The sequence below is a fragment of the Oncorhynchus masou genome, chromosome 29 (assembly GCF_036934945.1).
Source record: "Oncorhynchus masou masou isolate Uvic2021 chromosome 29, UVic_Omas_1.1, whole genome shotgun sequence".
Lineage (NCBI taxonomy): Eukaryota > Metazoa > Chordata > Actinopteri > Salmoniformes > Salmonidae > Oncorhynchus > Oncorhynchus masou.
The window spans coordinates 78,896,133-78,904,837 of NC_088240.1; the positions used below are offsets into that span (position 1 = coordinate 78,896,133).

Consider the following 8,705-nt stretch of genomic DNA (forward strand, 5'->3'; position numbering starts at 1 on the left):
TTGTTGGCACTGTGATTCGAACCAGCAACCTTTCCGTTACTCGCCCAACTCTCTATCCGCTAGGCTGCCTGCCGCTCTTTACCTTATCTTAATCAGTCCCAATTGAGTGATTGACTTTGTAATTGAAGAAACACATGAATGTAAATTTCACTGAAAGACTATTCTCCTGCGCCATCGTGACTCTTACTGGAAGGTGCATGTTCAGTAACCCTAATAATGTAATGTCTGTAATGAAGAATGTACAATTTAGTTAAGTCATAGCAACAATGTTTGTACAATATGTATTGTAGTCTAGTGTCCTCACCATTGGTTTTGTTCTTGTGTTGTTCATTTTTGTGTCATGTTGTTATAAAGTAATTAAGCCTACTGTTTATTGCACTGGCAGGAGAAATATTGCATAATTCATTTCAAAGTGATTCACTGATTCACAGTGAATAGTATCAGTATGCCCTGGCCTAGGCTATGAGGGAGCCAGATACTGTATTTTTTAAACATTTTATTTAACCTTTATTTAACTAGGCAAGTCAGTTAAGAACAAATTCTTATTTACAATGAAGGTCTACCCCGGCCAAACACTCCCTTAACCCAGGCGACGCAGGGCCAAACACTCCCTTAACCCAGGTAACGCAGGGCCAAACACTCCCTTAACCCAGGCGACGCAGGGCCAAACACTCCCTTAACCCAGGCGACGCAGGGCCAAACACTCCCTTAACCCAGGTGACGCAGGGCCAAACCCTCCCTTAACCCAGGCGACGCAGGGCCAAACCCTCCCTTAACCCAGGCGACGCAGGGCCAAACCCTCCCTTAACCCAGGCGACGCAGGGCCAAACACTCCCTTAACCCAGGCGACGCAGGGCCAAACCCTCCCTTAACCCAGGTGACGCAGGGCCAAACCCTCCCTTAACCCAGGTGACGCAGGGCCAAACACTCCCTTAACCCAGGCGACGCAGGGCCAAACCCTCCCTTAACCCAGGTAACGCAGGGCCAAACCCTCCCTTAACCCAGGTGACGCAGGGCCAAACCCTCCCTTAACCCAGGTGACGCAGGGCCAAACACTCCCTTAACCCAGGCGACGCAGGGCCAAACACTCCCTTAACTCAGGCGACGCAGGGCCAAACACTCCCTTAACCCAGGCGATGCAGGGCCAAACCCTCCCTTAACCCAGGCGACGCAGGTCCAAACACTCCCTTAACCCAGGCGACGCAGGGCCAAACACTCCCTTAACCCAGGCGACGCAGGGCCAAACACTCCCTTAACCCAGGCGACGCAGGGCCAAACCCTCCCTTAACCCAGGCGACGCAGGGCCAAACCCTCCCTTAACCCAGGCGAAGCAGGGCCAAACACTCCCTTAACCCAGGCGACGCAGGGCCAAACCCTCCCTTAACCCAGGCGAAGCAGGGCCAAACACTCCCTTAACCCAGGCGACGCAGGGCCAAACCCTCCCTTAACCCAGGCGACGCAGGGCCAAACCCTCCCTTAACCCAGGCGACGCAGGGCCAAACCCTCCCTTAACCCAGGTGACGCAGGGCCAAACACTCCCTTAACCCAGGCGATGCAGGGCCAAACCCTCCCTTAACCCAGGCGATGCAGGGCCAAACCCTCCCTTAACCCAGGTAACGCAGGGCCAAACCCTCCCTTAACCCAGGCAACGCAGGGCCAAACACTCCCTTAACCCAGGCGACGCAGGGCCAAACCCTCCCTTAACCCAGGCGACGCAGGGCCAAACACTCCCTTAACCCAGGCGAAGCAGGGCCAAACACTCCCTTAACCCAGGCGACGCAGGGCCAAACCCTCCCTTAACCCAGGCGACGCAGGGCCAAACCCTCCCTTAACCCAGGCGACGCAGGGCCAAACCCTCCCTTAACCCAGGTGACGCAGGGCCAAACACTCCCTTAACCCAGGCGATGCAGGGCCAAACCCTCCCTTAACCCAGGTAACGCAGTGCCAAACCCTCCCTTAACCCAGGCGATGCAGGGCCAAACACTCCCTTAACCCAGGCGACGCAGGGCCAAACCCTCCCTTAACCCAGGCGATGCAGGGCCAAACCCTCCCTTAACCCAGGCGATGCAGGGCCAAACCCTCCCTTAACCCAGGCGACGCAGGGCCAAACACTCCCTTAACCCAGGCGACGCAGGGCCAAACACTCCCTTAACCCAGGTGACGCAGGGCCAAACCCTCCCTTAACCCAGGCGACACAGGGCCAAACCCTCCCTTAACCCAGGCAACGCAGGGCCAAACACTCCCTTAACCCAGGCGACGCAGGGCCAAACACTCCCTTAACCCAGGTGATGCAGGGCCAATTGTGCGCCGCTCTATGGGACATTTAAGTATTTGTAGTAATATAACATCCTATATAAAATAAACTAGCTTTTTATTTCAGTAAAGGGTAAGATAAATATTTATTTGGCTTTAAAAGGGATGTTCTTGATCTCTTAATTGAAAGGTTTGTATTAGTTTTTACCCTCCAACAGTAATCTCTTTGCTGAGTCATCTCATCAGAATGCCAGATCCCCAACTTATTCCTCCTCTTGGAATCACAGCTGAGACCAAAGCATCCAGCTGATACAAATCTATAATGATATACTTTGTGGAGAACATTTAACATTTAGACATCATGGTAATACATCCCTGACTCATTGGAATCTGCAATGTACTGCAGTCTGATTTTGAGATACCATTTATGGTCAAATACTTGAATTTTGTGGGGAAATCTTTCCAGGACGTTTATCTGGACCTGGCTCAAAAATATTGAACCTAATATATCAAAATATAGAATTTTCACATGCATGATCATGCAACAACACTGTTCAACCCTCACCTTTTCTTTCCAGCAAATACAACTCATCTAAAAACGCACATAGTAACACAAGAAAGCCCAAGTCAAGTGTAACGGAGCCCGTTATGTTGACCATAATATGAAGTGTTATGTGAGGCTGTAAATACAGAACACTTCATATGAACCTAAAGTATTGAAAGACACTCATTCAAGCAAGCAATGCATTTCCAAATCTATTCATTATTTCAATTTAGAATAGAATAAATATGATCTAGATATGCATTAGGGAAGCTTGAAGAGTGTCCAAACTTCCACCATTTGACAATAACCATTTACTGTACGTACTTGATTATAGGCTGCATGAATGACAGCTATAATAGTTACTTTAACCACGACCTTTAATAACTGACTAATATAACCAGATGTCCAATACAAAAATATAACAAACCACAACAAATGTTCAGCCAAGGTATGGAACTCTATGTGCCACTAATATATGAGTGATGGGTGAAAGACCTCTCTCTCTCTCTATCATTCTCTCCCTCTACGCTGTGAGCGTGTCTGTTTCTCCTCCTTCCCCTCCCGTGGACTCGTAGACACACCAGAGACTGGGCCGAGGGGGCGAGAGCCACACTATGAGGAGGGAGAGGAGAGGAAACATAGCATAGCGAGGCACAAAGTTAGGAGGAACAGCTTCAGATCCAACAACACCTGTCTGACAACGAATAATAAAGAATTGAGGATATCTATTTTTCCTATAGAGAAACACTGGACCAACTATAGGCCTCTGTGGATTTTTGAATGGAAACTGAATCGGACATTCAGACAAACTAAATGGATGACGATGTTATTTGCAACTACCGGAATTGGATTGAATAAGGTAAAGACAACTCAACAGATTATATAGCCTACTTTTAAAAGGTGTATTTGTGGTCTTGGCTAGAGCAGTCTGTAATGAAGAGCTCTGGTCTTGGATATCCACTTCTGTGGAAGAATTGTCTAATGCTGGGGGGATACGCTACCCATTCATCTGACCATTTAGCCTAAATGATTATTATCAATAATTAACAAGTCATCATTAGGCCGACTCTACTCTTCAGTCAGTCTTTTCAGTTATGGTTATGTCACTGTGTTTGCCGTAGGCCGAGGCCTGTTTGTCAACATTTTTATTAAATTCAAACGTCATTTATATATATCTCTGACTAAATGTTATATTTGGAGCTTGCACCAAATATTTTCACAAAATAATACCTGTCACCTACATTTAGAAGACATAGCCTATTCGTTTTAGATTATGATGTGGTAGTCTTGGCCTAACATTTTTAGAAAGAAAAAATAGGGAAAAATATTAAATATCTAAGTAACAATCTAAGGAAAGAAACCTCCAGGACAAATGCAACAGTCTGAATGAAATGTCCATTTGTTAGAGATATTAACAGAGATGTTATTTTAGGGGGCACATTAAACCCGTGGGACATGGGCCACAGCGGGAGTTCGGCAGGCCCTCCACAGTTCAACAGTAGCTCTTAACCCCGGTACTGGCGGAGCCAACATGTGTCATAGGCTTTTTTCTGCACTCTAGCTTTACCCCTCGATCTGTTTTGACGTTACCGCGTACAATAACAATCACTACAATTACCACTACACTGAGAGCTATAAGTTAGGTTGGATAGGTTATTTGGATTCGCCTATAGGAAACCATGTCGCAAACAAGTCTATACTTATGTGTTTATAACCATTATCAACTTATTATAATTAGCCTAATGTAGATATCGCAATGTTTTGTTTAATGAAACAGTGGGTTTCAACCCTCATTTTATGCCCTAATAAATCACCGATTGTCAAACAAAACATGATATTTTATTGCCAACAACATGGGTTCTCTCTGTCTCCTGCCTTGCTCTTCCTATCCTCAGCCACAGCGGTGTAGCAAGCCGATGGAATTTCATCAACTGGTGAGGAATATGTTCTGTTAAGTTAAACGTGGTGACAGCTTGACTCCGGAGTCTCTGCATTCTCGTGCCCCCGGTGCGCAAATGTGCACGTAGACATAAATCTGGAAAGGGCCGAAAAACGCGTCAGTTTACTTGCCTCATGTTCAACTTCATGAGGCGCGCAGTGAACATTTGTATGCGTTGGGTTCCACAGTTCGTTTCGTGCCATGAAATTGTTGCCCACAACCAGCGGTGCGACCTTAACAGGAGTGCAGGGGGTTCATCAGTACATTTATGATCTACAACTGACTCTACATCCCTACACAGAAAAGCCAGTGTGAAAAAAAGCACCATAAACGTATCTAGAATTGAAGCTTTGCCAATACAATGACTTTGCCTTTCTAAATGCCTCTGTTACTGGGACTACTACACAAATACAATACACTGACAGAACATTCATCCATATGCCAAATCATTAAATGCTGTAGATGCTTTTCAGAAGGCCATTTTCTGTGTTTCAATGCTAATACATATAACTTTCTCCTCTCCCATTTCCCTTTCTCAACCATGCTCCCCATCTCCTATGTCTACCCCCCTCCCCCAACACTCTTACCATTGTCCACCACCAAAACCCTCCCATCCAGCCAAGTGGAATCAAAATAATAGTTCCTCTCCCTCTGACATTTATATAAACCCAGCTAACCTCCACACCACCACCATTTCAGAAGTCTCAACTAAACAGTATGGATTTCTCTAGCTCCCTGCCTCCCTCACCTTCTCCATTATACACCTCCCCCTTCATCCCCAACTCCTCCTTCCCCTCCGCCTCTCCATACATCTCTCCTTCCCCCAGCCTGGCCTCAACCGCTCTCTTCTGCTCCCTCCTGTCCCTCCTGGCTCTCCTGGGCATTGGGGGGAACCTCTACACCATGGGTCTCCTCATCAGACGCAGGAGAGGCAGGAGGAGGCGAGGGTGTTCTAGCTGCTGTTTAGGAGGGAGAGGAGTACCGTTACCATCCTGCCTCTCCTCCTCTCCCCCCTCCCTCTCCCCTTCCTCCTCTCCCACCTCCTCTTCCTCCACCTCCCTCCATCTCCAGGTGCTGAGTCTAGCTCTGGCGGACCTCCTCTACCTCTTCACGGCTCCCTTCATCGTGTACGACAGCCTGGCGGCTGACTGGGCGTTTGGGGAGCTGGGCTGTCGCCTCCTCTTCAGCCTGGACCTGATCACCCTGCACGCCTCCATCTACACCCTCACCGCCATGAGTCTGGACCGCTATCGGGCTGTGGCCAACCCCCTGGCCACCTCGTCCTCCCCCTCCTCTGGGCTGCTCCGTGTGGCCCTGGCCTGGGGCCTGGCGGTGGCCCTCAGCCTGCCCATGATGATCACCCTCCACCTGGAGGACGGAGACGACGGACAGCTGTGTGTCCCTGCCTGGGACGAGCAGAGCTCCAAAGTGTATATGAGCGTGCTGTTCTGTACCAGTATGATAGGACCGGGGCTGGCCATCGGGGCGCTGTACGCTACTCTGGGCCGTCTCTACTGGGTGTCCCAGACCCAGCCCTGGGCCAGTGGTAGTGGGGGTAGCACGTCCTACCCTCCGCGGGCCCCAAGGCCCAAGGTCCTGCTCCTCATCCTGGGGATAGTTCTGGCCTTCTGGGCCTGTTTCTTGCCCTTCTGGGTGTGGCAGCTGCTGCCGCTATACCGGCCCGACATGCTGCGGACAGTACCGGTGGGTACCCAGGTGACGGTGAACCGGATCCTAACGGGGCTGACGTACGGGAACTCTTGCGTGAACCCATTCTTCTACACGCTGCTCACAGGGGGGAAACGACGGAGGAACAGACAAACACCGACGTCAGCGAATCAGCTCTGCCGCAAAAGCAGTCCGCAGTAGTGTTCGTGACAACACAGACAGTCTGGTATAATAGACTGCTCTGGGGGCTGGTGGGGGGCTGCTTACAAACTGTCTGATTCAAACACCCCCGTCTCCCCCTGGAATATCAAAGGGCATTTCACTGTGTGATTGTTACTTCATAAGGACTATATTAAAGACAGCACTTTATATGCACGGATGTGACTGGACCATATTTCCTATTTGGAGATTAAAAATGTGACGGGCTGAGCGAAAATACCAAAGCTTCAAAACTTGAGAAATATCTCATTGATTGTATGAATTCACAAAAATGCATCCACATACAGGCCATGAGTGGAGTATGACAACAGGGAAGCAGCGTTTGTGTGTTCTGGTATCATTTAGGGGGCTTTAGTGAGGACCTCCTGTCATGGACCCTTAACGTTTGATATGCACCCCTAAAGTTATACCTTTTTTATAAGCAATACCTGCATGTTGGGTTTGGACTTTTATTTTGTAATGAACTCTGCAATGCTTTGCATGGTGACGATGACGCCTGTATTTATATGCAGTTTGGTGTGTATAATATGATATAATATATCAAATAAAAACATGCTTTATATACTAGAGTCTATGTCACAGGTTTTTTTGTTCCCTAGAGGAGAGGATGTGTTCCTCTTGACCCCTCAGAAAAGAACACAACATAACTGAAAATACAGATCTCATACGCACGGTTTTATGGTATTTATGACAATAGCAGATGAGGGGAGAGAAAGAGAGATGGCCAGAGAGAGAGAGACAGTGAGAAAAAGAGGGATGGCCAGAGAGAGAGAGAATGAGAAAAAGAGGGATGGCCAGAGAGAGAGAGACAGTGAGAAAAAGAGGGATGGCCAGAGAGAAAGAGAGAGACAGTGAGAAAAAGAGGGATGCCCAGAGAGAGAAAGACAGTGAGAAAAAGAGGGATGCCCAGAGAGAGAAAGACAGTGAGAAAAACAGGGATGCCCAGAGAGAGAGAGACAGTGAGAAAAAGAGGGATGCCCAGAGAGAGAAAGACAGTGAGAAAAAGAGGGATGCCCAGAGAGAGAGAGACAGTGAGAAAAAGAGGGATGCCCAGAGAGAGAGAGACAGTGAGAGAAAGAGTGTTGGCCAGAGAGAGAGAGAGACAGTGAGAAAAACAGGGATGGCCAGAGAGAGAGAGAGAGACAGTGAGAAAAAGAGGGATGCCCAGAGAGAGAAAGACAGTGAGAAAAAGAGGGATGCCCAGAGAGAGAAAGACAGTGAGAAAAAGAGGGATGCCCAGAGAGAGAGAGACAGTGAGAAAAAGAGGGATGCCCAGAGAGAGAGAGACAGTGAGAGAAAGAGTGTTGGCCAGAGAGAGAGAGAGACAGTGAGAAAAAGAGGGATGGCCAGAGAGAGAGAGACAGTGAGAGAAAGAGGGTTGGCCAGAGAGAGAGAGACAGTGAGAAAAAGAGGGATGGCCAGAGAGAGTGAGACAGTGAGAGAAAGAGGGTTGGCCAGAGAGAGGAGACAGTGAGAAAAAGAGGGATGGCCAGAGAGAGAGAGACAGTGAGAGAAAGAGGGTTGGCCAGAGAGAGAGAGAGACAGTGAGAAAAAGAGGGATGGCCAGAGAGAGAGAGCAAAGAGATGTAGAGGGATGTCCAGAGAGAGAGAGAGAGACAGTGAGAAAAAGAGGGATGGCCAGAGAGAGAGAGCAAAGAGATGTAGAGGGATGGCCAGAGAGAGAGAGAGACAGTGAGAAAAAGAGGGATGGCCAGAGAGAGAGAGCAAAGAGATGTAGAGGGATGGCCAGAGAGAGAGAGAGACAGTGAGAAAAAGAGGGATGGCCAGAGAGAGAGAGCAAAGAGATGTAGAGGGATGGCCAGAGAGAGAGAGAGACAGTGAGAAAAAGAGGGATGCCAGAGAGAGTGAGACAGTGAGAAAAACAGGGATGGCCAGAGAGAGAGAGAGACAGTGAGAAAAACAGGGATGGCCAGAGAGAGAGAGAGAGACAGTGAGAAAAAGAGGGATGGCCAGAGAGAGAGAGAGACAGTGAGAAAAACAGGGATGGCCAGAGAGAGAGAGAGAGACAGTGAGAAAAAGAGGGATGCCCAGAGAGAGAAAGACAGTGAGAAAAAGAGGGAT

The 8,705-nt window shown here is 48.5% G+C and overlaps 1 protein-coding gene across 1 annotated transcript; it reads left to right on the forward strand.

Annotated features, from left to right (window-relative positions):
- The first annotated feature begins 5,453 nt into the window (after window positions 1-5,453).
- LOC135519770 (urotensin-2 receptor-like) lies at window positions 5,454-6,605 on the forward strand. The gene is made up of 2 exons (XM_064944990.1): window positions 5,454-5,714; window positions 5,808-6,605. Exons 1-2 carry the CDS (start codon window positions 5,454-5,456, stop codon window positions 6,603-6,605), a joined length of 1,059 nt encoding a protein of 352 aa, XP_064801062.1.
- Window positions 6,606-8,705: the final 2,100 nt, after the last annotated feature.

What these genes read in the sequence shown, in the direction of transcription:
- LOC135519770 (XM_064944990.1), top strand. Translation starts at nt 5,454, where the DNA reads ATGGATTTCTCTAGCTCCCTGCCTCCCTCACCTTCTCCATTATACACC. An exon ending in GCTGTTTAGGAGGGAGAGGA is followed by an intron (nt 5,715 to 5,807) that starts GTACCGTTACCA and finishes CTCCATCTCCAG; the next exon opens with GTGCTGAGTCTAGCTCTGGC.